Below are 24,134 nucleotides of genomic sequence, written 5' to 3'. Positions count from 1 at the left end.
TAATTAGCTGACGATTTAGTAAGCGGGACTGTTCCCCTTGGAGACGCCCCACCTCTGCGGGGTCCCCTAAACACGCCCCAGGACCCCCTCTCACCTCACGAACGGTGTTTGGGGGGCACACACAAGTCATACACGAGAAAGAGGAAGCCGCAAAGACAGACAAACAGCAGGCTGTCCGAGAGGTCCTGCCTCGGGCAGCCGGACACCAGCGGCCAGGCCTCGGCCCGAGCCCGCTCTGGAGGGCGACGCCCCCCTCCAAGTCCCAGGACACCGTGACCGTCCCCTCCTGCCGTCGGGTTTGTGGCAGAAGTTTAAGTCTTCGGTCCCAAGAAAGTCCTGCCCAGGAACCAGCATACAATCACGAAGAAAGCACCCCTGAGCCGGGACCGTCTCCAATCACCCCCTAAATACAACAGGAGGGACGTGTTTTTCGGGGTACACGCGGCCACGGCTGGGGACCGCGCTGCGTGTTCCGGGCCAAGCCCCCCGCCGCTGAGCACCGGCCTGCCTTCACCGCCTGGCCGCGCTGGGGTTTCACGCCCCTCCCCCTTTATCCTGCGGGAGCCGGGCCGGCAGCACGGAGTCCAGCGGACACGGGACAGCGGCCTCTGGCACGCCGCCTGCAGCCCCTCGTTGCAGGGCCTGCCGCCCGCTTCTGACCTCCACGCAACAGAAGCAAACCAACGGCCCTCCCCCCCACACTTCCTGCAGGACCCCGGTCAGACGCAGCTCAGGTCATCCCGGGTCCTGACAGAGGCCGTCGGGTCAGCCCTTCTCTCCGCGGGGCCGCCCGTGGGCAGCTCCAGAAACAGATGCCACGGGGGAGGCTCTGGCCCCTCTCTTCACCAGACCGGTCCGACCCCAAACCAAGGCGGTGGGGGGAGGGGGAGGGGGTGCCGCGGCCAGGCCCTGGAGGACAGCTTCCCGAGGCTGCGGTCCTGTGGGGAGTGACGACACAAGGACGGCAGCCCTGACGACAGCCATCCGATCCTAGACCGCCCCCGCGCCGCCCCCGCGCCGTCCACGGCAACCACAGGGACGATGATAAACCTCCCACACAGGGGCGGTGGGGGGGCAGTGAGCCCTGCCCCACGCACCACGCCGGCCCAAGAAAGACTCAGCGTCGACGGGATTTAATGGGGGGACCCCTTCCGGCGCCCTTCACCCTCGGTCCCACCCCCGCATCCCTGCTACTCCGCAGCCTCTTCTGACTCTGACTCCAGTCCGGCTGCCGCGTCTGCCGGGAACGGACTCGGGGAAAACTCCCGAGGAACCGGGTCACGGGACTCAGGGAAATCACAGGACTCGGGACCAGAGAGTCACACACACACAGAAGCCCCCTCGGCTGGAGATCCGTGTCCCGGTTGCCGGCGGGCGTTCGGGAGCGTGGAAGGCAGCCGCGCCCGGTCCTCCCGGCCGCCCCACCCACAGCACCCTTCCTCGGTCCCGTCAGCGCACCGCCCCACCTGATGGGCCGCTTCTCTCGGGGGACGAGTCTCCAGCAATAAAAGTCACGTCCGCTTCCTCACCGCTGAGCCCTCATAAATCAGCGTCCTCCACTCCGGCCTTGAACGCTTATTTGTTTTGGATGAGCAGGAGATGGATGTCCCCTCAGGGTGTCATAGCGCAGGACAGAAATATTTAACCGAACATCGCGAGGCTGTCAACCGGATGGCTGCGTGCCCACGGTGCCTCTCTCGTCGGTCCCGGGGTTTTTTTTTTTAATTAGACAGATTCAGGGCTTGACATGGAGAAGGTGTCGCAACGAGCGGACGGAGCAGAGATTCCGCTTTGTAACCAGCTGCCTGACACGGCGGCGGGCAGCTCATAATTCAAATGCGAAACCGCCCCGCAGCCAGACCCGCACCCACGGGCGGCTCACGCAGAGGTGGTGAACCTGCCTGGCTCCTGTGGCGTGTCTGGCCGGCCCCGGGGAACGCATGCCCGCCCTCCGCTCTTTCACCTGCAGGCCCAGGGGCAGCCCTCGGATGTCGTGGGTTTTGGACAAGTCACCGATACGCTCCTTTTGAAATAGGCGTTCCGCAGTCCACCACCCTCACCGCCCAACTGCCCCGCACTCGGTCGAATTTTCCTCTCCAGGTGCCCTCGCCGGGCCCCACATTTTAACCGTGTCCCATGAGAAGGGCAAACTCAAGTTCATGGACATGCGTGTCAAAGAGGAAATGTGCTCCCTGTTTCCCGAGTGCTACCTGAAATCGGATTGGGTCCCTCCAGGGGGCAGACACCTGGCCCCCGGGGACAGCCTCCATCCAACTCCGAGTCCTCCACGCTGAGTGGAGGGGCTTTGGAGAGATGCTCGCTGGCCGGCCAGGACCCCGCGGACAGGGACAGCGCTGGGCCGCATGCCCCCTGAGGCAGGCTGCGCCCCTTCGTCCGCCCTCTCCCGCCGCCCAGCCCGCGCCCGGCGTGCAGAAGCAGCTCCAGCCAGCGAGGGAGAATCAAGGAGTTCGTGCTGAGCCCAGTTTTAAAACAAAGAAACAAGCAGGGCTCTCCTTTCTCCCCCACCCCTCATGCCACGGCGAGGGTCGAATCTACTCCAACCCCGCTCTGTTGGAAGAGGCAGGGGACGGGGATGGGAGATGGAGGAGGGGGGAAAGAAATAAAAGTAATAAAAAAAAAAAGGCAGCCGAGGGGCTGGCACGGGCAAGCACTGAGAACGTGCCACGAGCTACAGAGCCCTCGCCACCCCGTCTGGACATCTGTGTCCCGGAAATCTTTGCTGCAATTAAGACGGAAGCTCTCCCCGCGCCGTCCCCACCTCCCCGAACTGCGCGGCACGGCGTGCTCACACGCCTCTCCAGAACCCTCCCGCTTCTGGCCAACAGCTGCGAAGTTGATCCCTGCAATTTTCCCCGGGCAGCGGCAGCAGCTTTGTCGGGGGAGAAGTGGCGGAGAGTGGGCTGATCAGCCCCGGCCGCCCGCCCGCCCGCCCGCCCGCCGCACCGGAGGGGCTGAAGTGGCCGGGCCATTGTTGCGGGGAGGACCTCGGCACAACTGCTGCTTCTCCTGACACGGCCGGGCTCCCTCAGAGCGGCTCGGCCAGCCGGCGGGACAGCTGTGTTGACCCTGCAGCCTTTTCTGAGCGGCGATTTTTTTTTGTCGTCGTTGTTGTTAACAAACAGAATAGAAATCCACACCCCAAATCCCGTCCTGAGCTGTAATCCCTGCGAACTCACTAGTGTTCTGTCCGAAGGGGGTGGGCATCGCGGGGGTCGCCTGGACGCGGCGAGATAAAGACTGAGCCTGCACACACCTCCCGACGCGAGCCAGGGGAGGAGAAAGCCAGCCACCGAGCAGGCCTCGAAGCAGCGGAGGAACCAGGGGCCGCGTGGGCACAGCGCCTTAGGTTTTGTTACCTAAGAACGGCACCATCCTTGGAGACACTGCGGCGGTAAACAGGCGCCGAAGCCAGACAGACACAGGCCCGGGTCTTCCTTCCAGCGCCCGCCACGGTCGCCACTCCGGGCAGGGGGGCTGGTGTCCACTTCCAGTCCTCTGGACTGTCCGCTCGCCCCAAACCAGGCATGTATATATACACTTATTTATTTTAGTGCTGAGAACGGAGTTAGCATTTCAAAACGAATCACACAATGCCCGGGACGCTGTGCACGTGGAGTTCAGTTCCAGGGTGTTCCGGCCCAGCAGCACGGAGTGGCAGGAAGACTATCTCGCCTGCGGCCCCAGGTCCAAGAGCTCTGGCCCCTGCTCGCCGTCGCACACAGGGCGACTCGGAGACGCGGAGAAGACACACACACACACGTTTGTCTTTCCTCGGTGCCTTTGTCACCTGGACACCTCGGCACACACACACCCCCACCCTGTCCTTGTTTGGTTTCAATAAAAACGTGGCGAAAACGGCCTGGCGCCCACCCTGACCCGCCCCCGGTGATCGGTACTGAGCAGCACAGGTCCTTTCCTTCCCGGTGACAAATGCGGGACCCCCCGCGGGCCTGCCTGCTGGGCCACGCAGGCCAGTCCCGGGGCAGAGACAACAGAGGCCCCTTTCTCAGCCGCTTCCCTGTCCCTCAGCGCCTTCCGTGGCTCTGCTGAGGCGCTGGCCCTGTTCACTAGCCACTTTGACGACAAGGAGAGCGACCCCCTCCCCCTGGCTCCTCAAAGCCGCTCCCGCCGCCTGGGGACAACCCGGAAACCCTAGCCCACTCCCCGGCCTCAGGGCCTCACGGCGGCTTGAGGCACCCAAGAAGCCGAGATTCGAGGTAATCCACTTTCTGAATCACCTGCCTCCTGATTCTCCTCGAAACACACGGGCGGGCGCTCCCGTCGGCAGGGGCCATCGCCGCCTGCTGCGGGCACCCAGGCGCGCACCAGGGGGATCTCGGAGCAGACGCCCGCGGGGCGAGGGAGCAGGGCTGCGTAGGGCCTCCACGGCGGCCGGCCGGCCCGGCGGCCCTGCACCCCAGGGGTGTGTAGAAACGGGGAAGGGAGGGGCAGAGTGCACAGGGAGAATCGGCAAACGGGGTGTGCGCCCTGAGTTCAGAGGGGCCGCGGCGCCATTTCTGAGCGCAGTCCGCCGGGACCCCAGCAGACAAAGCAGATCGACAACAGCGCGCAGGGGACCGCCGCCTCGGGACCCACCACACAGCCTCGCCGCTGGGCCTCCGCGTGGGGCAGGGCGCGGGGAGGGGCACAGACACGTGAGTAAGGTGGGCTGGGAACCAGCGAGGAGACAGGGGCCACTGGCATGTCGCAGGGCACCCCAGGGGAAGGGGGCTGGGGAGACCCAGCTTGATGGACACCCCAAGTCGGGGCAGGGACCCCAGAGGGCTGAAAACTGGGCCAGCGGGTTACAGAGGGCAGCCCTGGCGCGGGTCCGTCCGCGGGGCCGGCGGTGGCGGTGGGCAGGGCATTTCTCTGCCTCCCGAGGAGTGCTCCGGCTCGGGGAAAGGACCCCATGCGCCTCGGGGCGCGCGGGCGCCTGTGCGCCTCCCAGAACCGAAGCGCGCAGAGGCGCCGCCGGCGCCGCCCGCACGGGGGGCGCGCGGAGGGCGCGGGCACTTACTTCTCGTAGTCGTACTTGCAGTAGAGCTTCTTGTCCCGGTAGAAGCAGGTGGTCTCCAGGGGCTCTTTGCAGGAGGCGCACTGCACGCACTGCTCGTGCCAGAAGCTGTCGTTGAGCCGCAGCAGGAACCTGTCCGAGATGACCCGCTGACAGCCCTCGCAGACGGACTTGGGGCTCACCGCTCTGCCTGCAGCAGCAACAGAGGCGCGCGGGTGAGCCGCGCCGGCCGCATCCCGCCGGCCGCATCCCTCCGCCGCGCCCGACGCGCTCCCGGCGCTCACACCGCGGACGCCGCGGGTCCCCACCAGCCGAACAGCCCGGCTGGTCCCGGCCGCCGAGGTTTGGAGACAGAGAAAAATCAAACCAAGCGGCGCTTCTAACACACGGGGAAGGTTTAAATTCCACCAGAGGAGGGGGAGGAAATCCATAAGTAGCCTTGAATGGCCAAACCTACCCGGGACCGCGCGCATCCTGCAAAACTGGACTACCCATAAACCCGCTCTCCCGCGTCCATCGCAGCCATGAGTGAGGTCACTCCCTGCGCGCGTCTCTGCGGGCGCTTATTAAAACTGAGTGTCTGAAAGGAATTTCGTTTGGGTTTGTCTTTTGCTAAAAACGAAGTTCTGAATTTTTTTATTTTTATTTCTTTGAAGGAAGACTTCACATTTTTTGTTGTTGTTGTTGTTCTCTTCGCTTTCTAAAAAGCCCCATGCATACATACAGAAAAATGCCACCTCGCCTCGGGCAAACGCCGGGCGCTCAAACCGATGAACCCCCCTTGGCTGAGTCTCAGCTGCAAAGTGCAGATGGGTTTTTCAAAATTAAGAGGCATCGAAATAAAGAGGAGAAGCAAACAGAGGGAGAATCGGGGGGCTAGGACACCCCGCGCCCGTCTGGCCAGGACTCCGGAAGCTCGCAGCTCGGCAGCCGGCGGGAGAGCGACACCGACCGCAGCCGACGCCGCAAACAGCATTCTCCTTGGCCCTGCTCCTCCGTCTCCCGCTGTGTCCCTTCGCGGGAGGAAGTGCTTTTTGGGGGTGTGGGACGCTTGGCCACCTTTGTTGGCACATTGCACAGCTAGTTAAGGGAAGCCTGGCCCCGGGGGGACAGTAGCCTCGCGCCTGGTGTCCCAAAGGGCCTGTCTCTCCCCTGCTGGGCGGTGACACTCCCTGGGGGACCGGCCACCGGCGCTCCAGGGTGGCGGTCCCCGACGTGGGGCGCGGGCAGGGAGGCTGCGAAGAGCAGCAGGGTGTTTCTCAGGTGGACGCTCTCTCTCTCTCTCTCTGCCCCGTCTCCTGGTGGGGACGCGCTCCGCGGGGCCCAGAGAACACCGATGCCCGCTTCAAGCGGAGGTGCACACGCGCCCGGCGGCAGCACGCTGCCAGGCCGGGCCCCGCGTCCCTCCCAGGCGGAGGAGTCGCGGAGTTTCCCGAACCGCGGCCGGAAGAAGGGAACGCGGAGGCGCACGCGATTGCGTGTCACTGGGGGAGCTGGGGGGCTTCTCTCCACACGGTTTCTCCCTCCGAACTGTTTCCTCGCCGCGGTCACCCCGCTCTAGCGGTTTCTGGCGATGCCGGGAGGCCACGGCACAGGGCAGAACGAAAACCCCTCCTGTCACAACAACGGAAACACCCGCTCCCCAAACTCGGAAGGTGCCCAGGGCGAGCTGGGTGGGGTGAGGTCCTGGCCGGGCTCCGGGGGCCCCCGCGCGCGCGCACGGACATTCTGTGGAGCCCTGGGCGCGTTGCTTCCCTGCGGTCGCTGCGAAGAGGCTGGGGAGGCGGAGGACCTGCGGCCCGAGCTCCGGCTCCAGTTAATTAAAGCCCAGGCGGGGGCCCGCCGCGCGGGCTAATCCCGGCGCTCCGCTGCCCACCGGCCCGGAAAAGCCCCTCGGCTGAGACCGAGCCCGGGGTCGGCGGGCGCGAGCAGCCTCCTCGACGCTCGCCCCTGGGCCGCGGCAGACGGGGAGGCGTTTGCGAGCTGTCCATCAGCTCCGTGATTAAAAACCCTGCCTTGGGTGTTTGTCATCACTCGCAGACCGGCCGCCCGCGAGCCGGCTGGCCCAGCGCTCACGGCCGTGGGGAATTCGATGCCCCGCGCAGGAGGCCCGCCGGCCCCTCTGTCTGGGGCAGGAGGGACAGAGGGACGGGCGGACAGACGGGGTCTCAGCCGAGTGCAGGACGCGGGGCGCCGGCTCCCCTGTGGCCCCGCGCGTCCCAGCGCACTGGGCTCCAGATCTGGGCCTGGCGGGGCGCCGGGGGCGTGTGCGGCCGGAGGACTCACCCAGCAGCGAAGAGAAGGAGGCCGAGGTCTCGATGGCGCTTGGGAAGTTTTCCTCCATCTTCAGCCCGTCCAGCATGTTCGCGCCGGGCCGCGAGGACCTGCGGGGAAGAGGAGACGAGGCCTCTGGCGCGGTGCCCTCCGGGACGCGGCCGCCGCACTCCCGGGAGAGGGCGGAGGGAGTGGCCAGGGTGACCAGAACGAGCCGCAGGGTAGAGGCCAGCCCAGAGGAACGTGGGGTGGGCGGAGAGACCCGTCACCGCCAGCCGCTCCAACTGATCTGACTCCACTCGAAGTCAGTGCGTTTTGTACTTAGGCCTCCGCCCCCCGACTGCGCTTCGCCTTCCCTCCCCCCACGTCCCCACCCGGTCCCAGCCCGGGGCTCCCGTGCTGGCCCGACTCCGCCCAGCCTCCGCTGCGGCGGGCCCTGGGGACGTCCCCGCTGGAACCCAGCTCCCGGGTAGGACCGGGTGAAAGGGCCGGGCGCGCGGGAGCAGCAGCCCCGCAGCCCGCGCCTGGCCGGTCCCTCCTCACCTGCCCCGCCGAGCGGGCAGTGCAAACCGCCCGGACCCCGGGCGCCGCGCGTCCTCCCGCCGCCCGCCGGTGCCGGGAAGGTCTGCGGGAGCGGAGGAGTCGCCTCGGGGCGGAGCCGCGCGGGCCCTGCGCGCTCTTGGCTGCATTTCAAATCAACTTTCAGAAACGCCGGCCCGAGCCGGAGCCCAGAGCGGGCCGACTACCCTTACCTGACGGGCGAGCTCGCTGCGCGGCTGGAGCCGGACCAGCTGCGGCCCGGGAGGCGAGGTCCTCGAGGCTGCAGGGAGGGAGCGCCCGCCCGGCTCCGGCGCGCCCGGGAAGGAGCCCGCTCCTCTGCGCGCGGGCCGGGCCGGGACGCGGCCGCAGGCGCCGGCCTTCTCGGGACGTCCCGCCCGCCCGGCCGCTCCTCCGGGCGAGGGGAGGGCCGACGCTTCTCCGAAGCGGGGAGGGACGGCGGCGGCTGGGGTCCTGGGTGCAAGTCGGGCCCTGTGGGCCGGGGCGAATCCGGCCGCTCTGCCCGGGTGACGGCTGCGTGCGCGGCGCAGGGAGGGGTGGAGAGCTCGGGGAGGGGGCTGGAGCGCGTCCCGCGGAGGGGCCGCCGCGCTCCCGTTCCGAGCCGGCTGCGCGGCCCCCGCCGGGCGCGCCCCGCGGCCGCGGCGACCTCCGGGGCTAGCCAAGTTTCCTCCCTCCACGTGTAACCGCCACCTCAGGGCGCGCGGGCCTGCGCCGAGCTCCCAGCGCCTCCCCGACCGCGGCGCCCGCACGCCGCTGCGAGTGAGGAAGCCGGGCGGCCCTCACTCGGCGGCCGCGGGGCGCGCGCAAAGGCCGCTTTCGGCGTGTGGTTGCGACCCCTGCACCTCCGAGCCCTCCAAGCCCTGTCTGGTCACCCGGGGCCCCCTGGAGCGCCCACGTTGGGCTCGAAACCTGCTCATCGATGGGGTGTACAGATGCAACGGGCCCCCCCCCTCGCCCCGGCGATGCTTGAATCGGGGTCCCGCTGCAGACCAGGTGGGGTCTGCCCCCAGATCCAGAGCCGCAGAGGCCGGCGCGGGAAGTCCGCCGAGGGGGCATTCCCCGGGGAGCGAGGTGTCTGGGGAAACGCCAGCGCGCGGCACCCTGGTCTGCAAGCCCCTCCAGCAGCAGCGACGCGTCCTGCTTGGCAGTGTAACCAGGAGGCCAGCTCCGGGCCCGCCCCACGTGGACTCTCAGTAAACCCCAAGGCCAGCCACCGTTTATCCAACGTCCATCTATCTTGGTCCAGCCTCAGCCCACTCGGCCCATCCTCGCCACAGCCCTGTGAGGTGGAGACACAGGCAGTGCCCCAACAACCACAGGTGACAGAAGTGGAGCCCGGGGTGCCCCTGAGCACCCCAGGGCCACCCCGTCCACGTCCACGGGGATCCTCCCCTGCCCCTCAGTGACTGGACCGAGAGGGACTGAATTAGAGCCACCAGGCGCCACGGCAAACTGCGCCCGAGCCCGAGGGACGCCACACGGCCGGCGTGCGCTGTCCCCTCCTCCCTGCAGGACAGGGTCTCGTCCTGGTGTTCAAGAGAACGTTGCAGGCAGCTCCACGGGGCTCAGGGGTGGTGACAGCGGCCTCACCTGCAGGCACCAGCCGAACTCTGCCCGTGGCTCCCGGGAGTCATGGGGCAGAGCAAAGGGTCCCACGCTTTGCGTGGCAGTGCCGCCTTATCCTGCGGGGGGGCGGGGGGGTGTGAAAGGCCTTTCACGGCCGTGGCTGCGCTCGGTCTTCACCAGGAGCCTGTGAGGAGGGCAGAACCAATAGGTTTGACGGTCTCCTCCCATGAGTCTTTGCAGCTCGGGGCACTGGGGGAGGTCTCTGATGTCACCCACACGGTGAGTGGCATGTCTCCCGACACCTGCCCCTCGTGTGGTCTGGCACCCCAAAAAGAGTAGGGGAAAGTATGAATTACAAGCGCTCTTAGGACAGTGCACGAACGAGAAGTTAGACAAGGGGGGGAAATGGGGTGGGACACACACCGTCACAAGGAAAACGCTTTTTAAAGGTTTTATTTATTCATTTTTGCAGAGAGGGGAAGGGAGGGAGAGAAATGCCCATGCGTGGTTGCTTCTCCAGCGCCCCTCACCCAGGAACCTGACCCACAACCCAGGCACGTGCCCTGACTGGGAATTGAACCGGTGACCCTTTGGTTTGCAGCCCACGCTCAGTCCACTGAGCTACGCCAGCCAGGGCTCGCTTTCCCTTTTAATGAAAGCACACGCCACAGAGCCGCCGTCCGTCCAGCAGCGCCGTGCAAAGAGTGAGCCACATTCTCCCCTTCCCGAAGAAAGGCGTCGTGAGGGTTTGGGGAAGCCAGCCAAACACGACCCCCAAGGCCTCGGAGAGTTCAACGTAACCTGAAAGCCCTTCGGTCCACCTCCGGCTTAAGTCAGGTCGAGATTCGCTTGCTCAGAGCGTCCACCTCTGGCCTATTGATTTTGGGGGCCGGCCACTGGCCAGGCAGCTGCTCCTTCCCACACCTGCCAGGTAGGCAGTGCTGCCCTCGGTCCTGGTCCCCGCCCCCCTCACCTGCCTGTGCCCGCTCCTGGCCCCTCCCACGCCGAGGCCCCAGGCCTGTGTCACTTCCCGCGATGGTGCGCTCCCGGCCCTGCCTCCGGTCAGCACGGCCGTCCTGCAGGTGGTGTCCCCGAGCCCCGCGTCCTCGGACCCGTGGGGACAGTCGGCCCCATGGTGGGGAAACGCGCACAGGTCCTTGCAAACCCTGGGAACCACTCAGCTGCGAGCGATTCCAAGACGGCCGGCGCCTCTGTCTGAGGCCGAGTGCTCTGCTCCGGGCAGGAGGCGGGGGTCCCTGCCAGGCTGGCCCAGGACGCGTCATCGCTGGAAAAGAGAGACAAGGGCCAGTGCACGAGGGGTCACCACGGGGTCCCCAGAGGCCGTGCAGGGACCTTGTGACCTGGGCAAACCGCTTGCAGCGGGAGCTGCCCGGACCACATTCCATCCCCACCCGTCACCGGTCCTCAGTCAAGTTCAGTCGGGCAGACGGCGTGAGACCTGGGGCGGGACACGCGGACCAGCACCAGGGGACCCGAGGGTCCCTGTGGCTGAGACCTGGGTGGGGGGGCGCGGGGCTGGGGGGGGGGGGGCGGAGGGAGGGACGGCCCGCCGCAGAGTGGAGATGACAGCCACATGCTGTTTTACTTCCCCTTTCGTGCTTTCGTCGCTGTGTTTTATTAAGGGAAGCACAAAGGGAAAATTGTGTTATTTGTTAAAAAAAAAATAAGTCGAAGTGCATTTCCAGCAGGAGGAGAAAAAGCAGACACGTTACTGCCCAGACGGCGAAGGTGGTCCTGCCGGCCTGGGGGTTGGGGGTGGCCAGAGCCCGGCCCGGCGGGGCACAAGGGAGCTGCAGACCCTCCTGGCCGCTGGGCTCTTCTCCGGGGAGGCCCTGGTCCTGGGGACGGTCACATCGCTCCAGGGAGCTGGGGACTAGGTGCCGCCACCCTTTCTGGGGTGAGGGGGTGCCACACAGCGGCTTCCGGGAGGGAAGGAACAGCCAGGCAAGCGTGGGTCTCCCGCCGGCAGGGCAAGGACAGGCCCGGAGGATGCCAGGCCCAGGCACCTGGGGTGTCATCTAAAGTCCTGTATCCTCTGGGTTTTGTGAGAGAGTGATCCCCCACCCACTCGCCCCCCTGCGGGACGGAGCGCCCTCAGAGAAGGGCCTGCCTCACGTCCCCCCGGTCTCACCCGTGCCCAGCACACCAGAGGCGCAAGGACCCCTGGGGACGGAGCGCCCTCAGAGAAGGGCCCGCCTCACGTCCCCCCCACCCCCTGGTCTCACCCGTGCCCAGCACACCAGAGGCGCAAGGACCCCTGGGGACGGAGCAGACGGTGCCCTCGGTTTGAGGCCCCATCACGGGTCTCGGGCTGTGACGGAAAGACAGAGCCTGAGCCCCAGTCCCAGCGGTGACGTCTGTGAACGGCTTCACCTTGAGCCGCTCGGCCCCTCCGGGTCCCAGGCTGCTCGTCTGTGTCGGGAGAAGAGGACCATGGGCCTCGAGAGCTCACGGGGGCGGACATGAAGCACTCAGCAGGCTCCCTGGGCAAGTTAGTGCTTACACACACGGTCGGTGTGGGGGGGGGGGGGTCGTCTGTGGCCTCCCCCCCAGTGAGCGGACACGGTTTCCCAGGGAAGGCGTCTCAGCTGGGCCGGCCCCGCAGGGCAGGGGCGGAGGAGGGGCCCTGGGCCACACCCACGGGCCTGGGCGCCCCTTACCCTCTCCAAGCCTCAGCGTCCCCACGGGAGGAACGGAGGGCGTCTCCACGTGCATCAGAGGAGACCGCACGAACGACAGGCCCAGCACGGGGGCGGGCACAGAGCCGGAGCTCGCTGTCACCATCCTCATCCTCCTCACCGGCGGCAGGCGCCTCCAGGCTCACCTGCTTCCCCAAAAGGTCCCAGGTGACCTGCAAATGCTGTTAACGTTGCCATGGATTTTTAGAATTAAAATTGCGTGCTGGGGACGGGCAAGTAAGTCCCCCCCAGAACAGTAGCCCGGGGCTGCTATTCTAACTGCGACGGGAGGTTGGCTGTGGGTCTGAGTTTACCGGGCGGAAGGGGAGAGGCGAGGCCCCCGGAGTGGCCAGGTCCCGTCGGATGGAGGGTCGGCTGCATTTGCACGTCCAGGTGGCTTTGGGGGCGAGTCTGCACAGGAAGAGCCAGCGTGCCCACCTCGTGACCCCAGAGGGCAAACCCGTGACCTCAGGACCGGGGCTGGGGCACTGCTGCTTTTGGAGGGGAGGGGGCACCGGTAGGCGCGCAGCTGTTTGTCTGGAAAACAATGCAGCAATCAACAAAAGTAACACAAGAGCCCACTCTGGGGCCCGGCCCGTGTGGCCCCGCTGGTTGGAGCATTGTACCATCTCCAAAGGGTTGCAGGTTCGATCCCCAGTCCAGGCGAGTACAGGAGGCAACCACCGGATGTTTCTCTCTCTCCTTCCCTCTCTCTCTCTCTCTCTCTCTCTCTCAACAACCAGTGAGAAGATGTCCTCAGGTGAGGACGGAACGAAGAAGAAGAAGCTCTGACTCGAGTGCTCACCGCCGTGAACCCCCTTCTGCCCGCCCTGCACACAGTGACAGGGTCGCACAGGCCGACGGGGACTGTGACCGAGAGTCTGATCTGCCTGTGAGCTTCCTGGCAGCTGGAGCGAAAAGGGGAACGGCCACTCCACAGAGGCTTTCGCACAGTGTTGGAGTCGTGATTGTGGATTTGTTTGAGCGAGCAAAAAAAAAGTGTAGCCTTAATTCCCATCGCTCCAGACCCCTGTGCCCAGGGGGGCACCCTGGACCTCCCACCTGCTCCCCAGCCCCATGTCTGCCACCAGGTGAGCACTTGCAGCACAGGTACATTAAGGAGATGGGGGAGGGGTGCGGGGAAGAAGGATTCTTTGCTGCACCTAAAATATAATCCTTCCCACCTTTCTTATCCCATAATTAATTACCCCTCAACCCTTTTTGAACCTTGAAGAAAAGCCGAGGGAGGAGTTCACCAGGAGGTTATTGATCTCGAGGCTTGCTGGGCAGGCGGCCTGGTGGACGCACCAAGGGCGATCTCTATGGACACAGAGAGGTGAGGTGGGCAAGCCAGGAGTTCGAATCCTGGGCCCTGGAGTTTGTTAGTCTGTAGGCAACAGAGAGCCTTTGCGGGTCGGGCCTGGGGAGGGACACACGACAGTGGTGTGGTCTGCGGTGACCGTCCCCGCCCCCGGCTGCAGTGGGTGACGAGGCCAGAGAAGAAGAAAGGGGCGGTGGTGGAGCAGACAGACATTACCACTCTAGTATAAGTAAGAACCCCCCCAGGCTCAAACCGGCGGGGGGGATGGCAGCCACGGATTCTCAGGGCAGGAAGGAAGTCACCTCGGGAACCCAGTGTGCAAGGCCCAGTGCCTGTGGGGGGTGCGGGGGGAGGAAGGCGGGGAAAAGGCCCCGAGGAGCTCGGGGCCACGGCAGGACAGCGCAGAGCAGGCAGAGAAGAGGGACGGGGCACAGCGAACGTTCATGACTTTTCCAAGAGTTTCCACACTCATTACCTCATTGGTCTCACACGCAGTGGAGTGAGGTCCACCCTGAGCCTCAGCCTGGACGTGCTCTGCCCCTGGCCGGAGCTGCCAAGAGTCCGTGGGCGAGGCCTTGCCTCCGGCCCACCCCTGGACAGCGGGGCCCCCGCCGGCAGCCCGGAGCCCCCACCACGGCTGGGCCGCCCCGCCTGGGTCTGCGCCAGCAGCTGCCGAGAGCCAGGTAGCGGAGCGGCCCCGGCCCCGGCCCCGCTGGCCCGCGCACGGTGGGTGTGCCCCAGCCCGCAGCCAGCACCTCCCAGAACATCTGGGCTGGGTGGGGAGGGAGGAGGGCGTCCCTCGGAGTTCCTCAGGCTCAGCTTTCTCCCCACGGGGGCTCTGGCCCCGGCCAGCTGACTCACTCTCTGCCGACCGCAAGCAGGGGTCGCGCCCGCCAGGCTGGGCCGTGTCCCCTCCCCCAGTGACAGGGCGGACACGGGGCTGGGCCTCCCCGGACAGGCCGGCCTGGGCTCCAGAGCAGAAAGTCAGCCAGGAGGACCCAGGGGCTTGGCGGGCCCCACCCCCTGCCACCCACTCAGTCCCTGCTGGTTCCCACACGGGCGTGCTGGGTCCTGCGACAGAGCCCCCCCCCCAGTCCCCACGGAAGTCCCAGTGTCTCCCCACTGCTGGCCGCAGGGGCTGTCCGAGCCTCCCCTCCCCCACTCCCCTCAAACACTAGCCCTGCCCGCTGGTGGCGGGGACCCGGCCCAGACCCCTCCCCTGCACACCCTGTGTGTCCCCGGCTCTGACCCCGCCCTGCTGCCTGCCTCCTGCCTCCTACACCCTCAGACAGGTCCCGGGTGCCTCCTGGGGGCCCCTTCCTTTGTCACAGGACGTTACCTCTCCACACTCGTCTTCAGGTGCGCACACCTGTGCACGGGGCCCTGCCCTCCGGCCCGGCTGAGCCGGACCTGCAGGCCGGTGGGGAGGGGAGAAGGCAAGAGCAGAAGCAGGCAGGGTTCGAACCCAGCCCCCCCGTTCCAGTCCCCCACGCCGACCAGGTGCCCTTACTCGCGCACGCCCAACAAAACACAGAGGCCCCGCCTTCAGTCCCCACGTGGCCACCCCAAAATACCGGGTTTCCCCCACAGGAAGCCCTTCCGAAGCCTTCAGAGTTCCTCATATTTATCCTGTTTTTACACAAATCTCCAGTCTGGGGTTGGAATGCGCAGGACACGGAGGAGTCACAGGCTGGGCGAGGCTGGCCTTGAAAAGGACCCAGCTCCTGGGAAACCTGTCAAAGTCCCGTTGCCACCACTCCAGCCCGTCCCCGGGGTGTGCCCAGGGGCTCTCCTTTCTGGCGAGGAGCCGGCAGGCGGGGCTGCCCCTCAGACCGCATCTTAGGCTCGGGCTTGCAGGCCCCTCGGCTTGTGAAAACCAGCCGCACAGATTTCAACGACAACGAGGCTCTCTGTCTAGTAGGAAAAGGGTGGAATTTCGAGCAAGAGCCTCTCCCCCAAAACCCCTGATGCCTGTGAAGTGGGATCCGAGGGCTCGGGCTGACCCCACGGCTGGGTCCCACGGGTGCAGCTCCTCCCCGGGAGCAGCGAGGTGGGGCCGACGGCGCTCCGATGGTCTCGGCCCTTGGTGAGACCCTCCCGATGGCTTCAACCGTGAACCAGTGACTCGGCCGTGGGCCCAGCACAGCTCGCCGCCGGGTTTTATAACACCGGCAAGCGAAGAACGGTTTTCACCTTTTAAAATAATTTTATAAAGTCGAAAGGAGGATGTTTGGCGGCACCACCTGAAAGTCATACAAAACGCAGATTATAAAGCCGTATCGGAACACCACCTGCTCTTTGGGTGGGCTCCCGTGTGCGGACCCCTCCCACTGCAGGGGCCAGGGTGAGTGGCTGAGGTGGAGACGGTGCGGTCACAGCCCAAAGTGCTTACTACCTGACTCTTCCCAGGAAGAGCTTGCTGACCCCTGCTCACAAGGGTCCCCCGAGGCCCCAGGCTGATGTCCGCAGCTGGCCGCACAGGCCGTCAGGATCTCCGAGCAGCGGGTGGAGAGCCCAGTGATGGGACTGTCACTCCTTTTGAAGAAAGACATCGTTCCCAGGAACCAGTGCCGAGCGCTCCCTTGTCTGCCTCAAGGATCACACTGGGTGTCCCTGGAGGTCAAGGCTGAGGGCACTCGAAGTCACCAGCCAGCCAACAGTAGGTCACATTGCCCTCCTGCAGAACCACAGGTGTCCACAAGGGGACAGCAGCTCCCCCCACTTGAAGTATTTCCCGGGACCTCTTGGCTTAGGAGGGCAGCCCAGACACACCTGCCTTGCCACCTGCACAGAACTGCCTCCAGCCCGAAGGCCAGGAATGGGGCCGTCTCACTGTGCGGGAACCTGCGAAGCCAGTCCAACATTCTTGGGTGTTGGTGGTCAAACCTGTTTGTCTGGAAGCATCCGCCATAAAAAAAAAATTTAAAAAAAAAGGAAAGGGAGAAAACACAGGCTGGGTCTCTCGCACTTTTCCTCGCTCACCGCTGTCCCGGCGTGCATCCCGCCCGCAGCAGAGTGGGCTCCCCGGCGTCCACCTGAGGGTCCCGTGCACCGCTGGCTGGGCCCCACCCCCACAGCCCTGGGTCCCAGGTCCACAGGCCTCTCCTCTAGGGCCCTAACTGTGGTCATTCCAACCGCTCCCCTTGGACCCCCTGGCCCTCCGAGAGCGGGCCCTCCCGCGGCCGCTACACTCACGATGACCGAGTGTCCACCTCCTGCCTCCCGGCGGCCTGAGCAACGGCGCTGTGCCCCGCTCACCGCTCCTCACAGGGCACTCCCGCTCTCTCCTAACCCGGCTCTGGCGGCTACGCCCCTTCCCTCGGCTCTCAGGCGACTCCCACAGGATTGCACCGTGAATGCTGGACCCCCGGCCCTCCCGGCGCCCACCTGAAAGTGTAAGTCCACAAACGCCTGACGGGTGCCCACCCGTCTCAGGTGTTGGACTCCTGGGCCCCTGCTGGGCCTGACCCCAGCGCCCTGCCCCGGCCAGCAGTGCGGCCACCTGACTGTGCCTGTGGAGAGGGAAGATGGCAGGCCAGCTGGCGTCTGTCCCTCTTGCCCACCTCACCCGGCCGCCCCCCCAGCCCCCCACCATCCAGACAAAGGGACCCAGAGAAGTCAGCGTGCCAGAGCCCCACAGGGAGGCTCCCCGTGTGCAGCCGCGTCTGATCCGGCAGGAGCCCTGCCTGTCAGACACGGGTCCCTCCGGGGGCACCGCAACTGGGAGGAGAGGGAGGGGCCACGCCCAGAGGCCCGACCTGCTGACCCCTGACCAGAGCGCCTGGCGGTCACGCTGGGGGAAGACCAAGCTGCAAGGGAGGAAGGTGGTCCGTGTCCGGAGCAGACGTTAATTTCCCGTGGAAAAAATGAAAAATAGAAATGCCAGATGCCGGGTGGCAGGTGGGGGGTGGGGAGGGCGATCCCCCGTCCCTGCCGAACACGCAGCCACCAGTGAAGGCCCTCTGCGCAGTGGCACAGCGCGCCAGCTTTGGCGTCGAGACAGCAGCTGCCATCCCTGGAGAGCCCCGAGTTGCCGGGTGACGTCACCGGGATTGCCGCTCAGGAAGCCTCTGTCCCTTTGCCCCGAAGGCCACCAACCACCAGCGACCCGGAGGCTCCCACGGTGCTGTGAACTCGAGCACCCCCTGGTGGCCACTGCCTGCAAAGGCACGATGGGGCCGTCTCCCGGCCTCCCCGCCCTCCTGAGTTCAAGGTCACCCAAATCTTTACGTTTTCATCACACGTTCCTACGGGGTTAAACAAATGCCAACATCCTCCTGCACCTCTGCCTCCTGACTTCTCCCTGCAGCTCCAGCTCGCCTACTCAGGCGATGGACAGGAGCGACAGTGTTTATTACAGGGGTGCAGTGGGGAAGGGGTGCAGGGGGCCCCTCCGGACTCTCAGACTTCCTGGTGTCGAGGAGAGCCACCACTGGAGACCAGAACCCCGAAACGACACTGGTCCTGCCGCTGACCCCCACCACCAGACCCCAGGACCGGAGAGGCTGACTGGTCAACGACTCTCTTCTGGGGACAGCGGACTGAGGCTGCGTCACCCCGACCCAGCCCTCACAGGCCCAGGTCTGGACCCCCATTTTAAGGGTTCACCTGGTCTCCGAATGGACAATAAGAATTCGAGGTCCTTGCTGCAGCCTCCTTCCCAGGGCTCAGGGGCATGCAGGTAGTTGTCTAGCACCTGTCCGACCTTCCCCCCCCCACCCCCTCCCCCTGCTCTCTGTAGCCGTCCGAGTGCCAGACCCCGGCACAGTGCACGCGGGCAAGGCTGGTGGGCAGGCGGGAGTTACCATGGGAACGGAGCCCCCCAGCTCTGGGCCAGTGCAGGCTCCCCCAGAGAACCGAATGCGAGACCGGTGCTCCTCTGGGGGCCGACCTGCGTCCCCGACGGCACATACGAGGCCTCCTCGCCGTCCGGGCCCACCCCACAGACGTGCATGCGCCGACCACGGCCGAGTGCCGAGACGCGGCTCAGGGTCCTGCTCTGCCGCGAGCCCCAAGCAGCTGCTCTCGCCGGTTGGATGGGACACACGGGACCCGGCCTTCTGGCCGAGCCTGGCCCAGTCTGAAACAAAACACGGTCGTGGGTTCTCCGTGGGCACGCTCTCTGCTCCAGGTCTGAGTGCCCGGTCCATGCCCTGGGAGTATCTCGAAGCCCCCCCCCTTTTTAAGTGTGGGTGTCCCGGGTCCTTCAGCGTGCCCCAGAGCAGGATCGCACCTCAGGGCCTTTTCCCCGGCGCCCCTTCTGCCTGTCCCACCCCCCGGACGTCAGTGCCTCCCGCCTGGGTCTCCGGTCACCCTGTGCTGCTGTTTCTCTATTGGGGGACAGCCAGACCCTCGCCAGGCAGCGGCTCCCTCTGCGTCCCCCCACTCCGCCCCTGTGCCCGGTTTTCCTTCACAGCGTTCGTCACTGTCAGGGGTGCTCTCTGGTCAGCTCTGAGTGGGTGTCCTGTTTCCCTTCTAGGAGGGGAGGCCCGTGAGACCAGGGGCTGCTTTGCTCCTTGCTGTTGCCACGACGCCCATCGTGAGCCATCCAGGAACACGCGCTCTGGGAAGAGACAGACGCGTCCACGCGCCAGCAAGGAAGGGACCGGAAAGAGGGCACTCGGCCGCACCCTGAAAAGTAACCGGCAGCTCTGCCCTGAGTGCCGTGTGACAGACACAAGAGGCGGAAGGTGGACGACCATCTCCCACTGGGGTCAGGGGCGGGTCTCGCCCACACGGCATTCCCAGTCCCGTGGAACGAAGTTCGCAGTCGCCACTCGACGGCAAACGTGAACATTCTCGTTCGTTTCCCTGACGTGCACACCGAGACGGACGACACCCACACACACCACATCCAAAACCCGCACCTCCAGCACACGTCCACGCCTCCACCTACCCTGGCCGTTTGGAAACCGGGCGAAAGGGAATTACTGGGAAGCCCGGACGGTTCGAACTGTTCATCAAATACGCTTTTATTGTGCTCAGGTCCAGGGGCCTCCTACTCAGCACTCAGACACTCGCCACCCCGATGCAGTTCGACTCCGTCCTGCTGCCAAGAAAGGCCGCAGCCCGGGCAGCGGTCAGAGCCCGTCCAGCACGGACAGCAGCGCCAGCGGCCAGGAGGAGCCCCAAGCCGGAAAGGTGCTGGACTCGGTTACCTGCCAACCGAACGTCGGTGGGGCTCAGACAGACAGCCAGGCCCAGAGACTGGAGCCGCCAGCCCCCACGTCCGGAAGCACGGGAGGACACGGGTAGTAGTTGTCCTGGCAATAGTCACAATAATAGCACACGACACCAGCAACCGGCATTCGCTGGGCACTTCCTCCACGACGGGCCCGGTCCACTGGCCTGCACACGCACTACCTAGGTGACCCACCTAGTGAGCCAGCCAGGGAGGAAGTAGGGGTGCCCCCATTTCACGGATGGGAGCCCTGGGGCACAGAGAGCACAGCCGTGGGGGACAGAACCGGAGTCGGAGCCCCAGCTCAGAGAGCTCCACCGACCGCCGACGGGGAGGTGACGGCTCAGAGTGGAAACACGCCGTCCTCGACCAAAGGACGAGACGATGGCCAAGGGAGGTGGCCAAGGGGGAGGACCCACCCGTCCACCCCCGAGGGCGGGGGGGTCAGCGTGGGGACCCTCAGTGACGGCAGGGTCCCTGTTCCGCGGGGCAGGTCCGTACTGACTCTGAAAGCCAGCCCCCAGCCCCCCAGCCCCCCGAGCGGTCCGCTTGAGTCTCCGTACGCCGGACGGCCGGAGCTCCTCGCCCGGGGGTGTGTGGGCGACGGCGGCCGCTGCACCGGCGGGGTGAATTGCCGGTTCCTCGTCCCCCGCACGGCTGTGTGAATGTGCCTCTGACCTGCTTCCTCCCCAGCAGCTCGGGCCACGTCCCCCCGACAGCCTCCCGGTCACGGGCACCTGCATGTGGCGAGGCGCAGGCGGGCTTCCCGCCGGGCCCTTTCTGTGTGACCACTGCTTCCTTCTCACCTGGGCGCCTGAGCCGGTCCCTGCCCCCTGGGCGCGGCTGCCGTCCTGCCACCCACAGCTTCTGGTTTCCCACGGCTCTGGGGCAAGGGGGGCCGGGGCGGGAGGTCATTCGGAGCCTCAGGGTGTGACGACCTGTCAGCGCGCAGCCTGGGACCGCGAGCAGGACGACGGAACTTTCCGGGCTGCAGGGGCTGTCTCCACGTCGTTCACACGGAGTCACTGGCAGGAGGCTGTGACGCCTGGACGTGTCCCAGACACCCGCCCCCCGAAGGCGTCCTCCGCGCCCTGCGTCCGCCTCCGGTCCGCGGTGTGGTGGGCGTGCTTGTGAGGAGGCCCTCGATGATTACCCCCTCTCGCCAGTGGGGCTCCGCTGCCCCCCCAGTTTACCGTGTGAGCCCAACCTCTGACTCACACGCGTCCCAGGCCCCGCGAGCTCGGTGCAGACCCCGAGCTAAAATGTCTGCCCTCGTCGGACAGGACTCTGAGGGAGGACCGCCCGCCGGCCCACGGGCTGGGCTGCACCGCGTGGGTCTCGAGGTCTCGGCGGCATGTCCCATCTCCGCGCACCGGCCAGGACTCAGACCCGCCGGCCCCGCCCCAGGGAGCTGCCTGCGGTCACGGACCTGCAGGGACCCCTCATGCTGCCCCCACTCACCCACAGGGTCCAGAGATCCGTGCTGCATTTCCAGCCCTAGTCCCCGAAGGAATGGAACTTGGGGTGTCACGGTCCCTTCGGGGGACAGGTGGCCTTTATTCCTGAACCTTCCAGTCTCCTCTGGTGGCCGGAGTAACTTGTTCGCTCCCCAGACCACAGCTGCCTCCACAGGGACCCCCAGGGATTCCCTCCAAATCACCCAACCCCCCCCCCCCCCGAAGGCGGAGCCGAGGGAGGGCCGGCACCGGGTGGGCGTGGAGGCCGCGGGCCGGCCTGGCGCTGGTCCAGCACGCTGGCGCCCCGGGGCCCCGGTGAACTTCGAGTGGCCACCTCGGGGTGGGTCTCTTCCGCCTCCATCTGCTTTCCCGCGAACACCAGCTTGTCCTGCGGGTGCGTCACCGTCAGCGAGAAAAACACAGGTCCTCGGTAAGAAGGAAGAGACGGTTCAGATCTGCCCCGCACGGACTCCCTGTGCGTGTCCGCGGTAACGTGTTCCGTGGTTTGTCTGCGTCAGCGCCGCGTGAGCGTCGGCGTTGCCACCTGACCAACAGGCCCCGTCACCCGGAGGTTTTAGCATCTCAGCTGCGTGTCTGGGCCAGACGGGCCCCTCCGTCCACCTGTCCCCTCCCGCTGGCCGGCTGGCTGGCCGGCCCTCACCTGAGGAGCAGGGCGCACGGGCCTCCGCTGGGAAAGGATCTGAGTTCACCTTCTCCTTCCTGGAGACTCCCAGAGGCCAGACACAGTAGTTTCGGTTTTTCAGCTGAGAAGGCCCAGCTATGGTGGGGAGGGGGGCCCCGTGGAGCCCCCAGCTCCACAAAGCATGGACGGGGTCCGAGCTCTGTCCTGGAAGACTCGCCCCGGGGCCCGATCATGCATTCTCACGAGCATCACCGCCCCCGGAGTGGAGTCACAGTTGGGGGGAGGGAGATTGGGGTGGGCAGGGAAGACAGGCGGGGGGCCAGGGAAGAGGCCTTGGCAGGTCAGCCTGGGCGCAGTCAGACTGGCCTCCTCCCGAGGCTCTCACACCCGAGGGGCTCACCTGGGCAGGGCTCCCCTGCAGTGCCGGGGTCCTGCACGTGGAAAGGAGACGGGGACCCTTCGCCCCACCCCCCTCCTCTGCGCACCCCACCCTCCCTGGGGCACCGGCTGCGCCCACCACCCTTGGCACTCAGGGGCCCAGGGGCTGCGGGGTGGCCGCACGCCCTGCCCTCAGGCAGCCCACGGTGTCCAGGTCAGCACAGGGGTGCTCGGGGAGACCCAAGGGAGACCCAGGTGTGGTGGGAGCATGTAACGACCCGGCAGGGGGCTTCCGGGGTGCCCCCCGCAGCTGGCACAGACGCCCTCCCTCCTAGAAGGTGGTCAGCAGTCCTCGACTGGGGCCTCCCCTCCCAGCGCCGGCATCTGACCCCCGCCCGGGGCCTTGTATCCCCACGCGCAGCGGCCCCGCCTGCTTGCGGAGCGAGCTGCATTCACAGGCCAATCAGCAGAAGTTTCTAATGCTGCCGTCTCCGCACGTTTTCTGGGGGCGTTTTCCACGGGTGGTTTTGCAGTACCTTGGACCAACAAACATAAAATGTCTCATGTTTTAGCAAGAATAACATCCAAAGCGCAATAAAGCAGATAATAAAAAACACCCACAAACCCCGGGGAGGCAGGGGCACGTCGGAGCCCACCCCCGAGAGGAGCCGCAGGGCGTTGCAGAGCGGGCGGGGCACTGAACCCTCGTCAGACACAGGCCAGGAGCCTGTTCTGCCTGCAGGTCTCCTGCGAGGGGGGCCTGACAGCGACCCGGGAAGGAGGGCGGGCCTGTCGCTCAGGGTCCCACGTCGGGGCACTGTGGCTTGGAGCTGGGCCTGGGGAGCACACGGCCGGCCCCTCCCCTGTGCCTCTGGGGCGCAGGGAGGCACCCAGCTCCACAGCTCCCCGGCCCCCACTCTGGGGGGCCCTGGACAGCGGGCAGGGCTGGGGCTTCAGGGGGCACGGCCCAGGGCACACGGTGAGCCCCCCCAGGACGGCCAGGTCACACTCCCTGCCAAACCACAGGGAGGGACGAGGCCGGTGCAGCGAGGCGGCTGCCAGCTGTCGCTGTGGCTTTTTCTGAATTGAAGGAAAGCCCGGAACAGAGCGAGGGAGGGAGCAAAGTTCAAGGGAGGACCTGGCGAGCCCCCTCGGGCAGACCCCTGGACCGCGTCCAGAGCGCTCTCTCTCTCTCTCTCTCTCTCTCTCTCTCTCTCTCTCTCTCGGAGCGGGCGAGGCCGCCGCGTGCGCCCGAGGGCTCCGCGCGGACCCGTGGCGGATGATGGATGGCGGGCCTGGAACCCGTCCACACCACAAATTTGTTCCTCGTACACCCAGGCGGTCGGGAAGCCGGGGGGGGGGGGGGGGGTGCTGCTTCCACGGAGCTCTCTCTGCGGCAGGCACCGGGGCCTCCTCGCGGCCTTGACTCCCTCCCCCTCGGCCCCGGGGGTCCCCCGAACCACAGCACGAGTCACCCTTGCCCGTCTGCCTCCGCAGCCCAGCAGGCTGCCCCAGCGGCCGGGCAGGCAGGACGCTCCCGGCTGGAACCGGCAGGGACGCCTCGCAGCCCCGGGCCCCAGCCCTCCGCCTTGTGCAGCTGCCAGAGCCTCGTTTCCGCTCCCTGGTTTTAATCACGCAGCATCCTCCCCAACGCCGCCCCCCGCACCCCGCAGAAGACCGGCCGGGTCCCAGTGGCCTTATATGTCAAATCTCAATTTCTAGCCGTGAGCGGCAAGATCCTGCCCCCCGGCCCCCCATCTTGCCTGCCCCACCTCGGGGGGGGGGGCCTGCCCTCCAAACTCATCCCCGAAAAACTTGGGCTCAGGATATGCAAACCTCGGGGGCCCCTCCTGCACCCCTCTGTCGCTGAGCAACCACAGACGGGGGGGGGAGGGGGGCGCCCACGAAGCGCCGGGCCCTGACCCCCAAGGGGCTGTGGGCAGGAGGACGGCTCCCCTCGCCCGCACGGGCGGGCAGTGCCGGGAGGCAGACACCGGAGCCAGAAAGGGGGTTCCCGGC

At 66.4% G+C, this 24,134-nt stretch overlaps 1 protein-coding gene across 1 annotated transcript in view; it reads right to left on the bottom strand.

Moving 5' to 3' along the window:
* LMX1A (LIM homeobox transcription factor 1 alpha) overlaps positions 1 to 7,479 on the bottom strand; it is a 100,590-nt gene extending 93,111 nt beyond the window's left edge. Inside the window, exons 1-2 of the mRNA XM_028530938.2 lie at positions 7,325 to 7,479; positions 5,042 to 5,228 (exon numbers count right to left, since the gene is read on the bottom strand). Coding sequence (XP_028386739.1) covers positions 5,042 to 5,228; positions 7,325 to 7,400 — 263 coding nt within the window. The 5' untranslated portion in view covers positions 7,401 to 7,479. The remainder of the gene's footprint in view (positions 1 to 5,041; positions 5,229 to 7,324) is intronic.
* Positions 7,480 to 24,134: the final 16,655 nt, after the last annotated feature.

This window comes from Phyllostomus discolor, chromosome 14, assembly GCF_004126475.2.
Source record: "Phyllostomus discolor isolate MPI-MPIP mPhyDis1 chromosome 14, mPhyDis1.pri.v3, whole genome shotgun sequence".
Taxonomy (NCBI): Eukaryota; Metazoa; Chordata; class Mammalia; order Chiroptera; family Phyllostomidae; genus Phyllostomus; species Phyllostomus discolor.
This window is presented reverse-complemented; position numbering and strand designations above follow the sequence as displayed.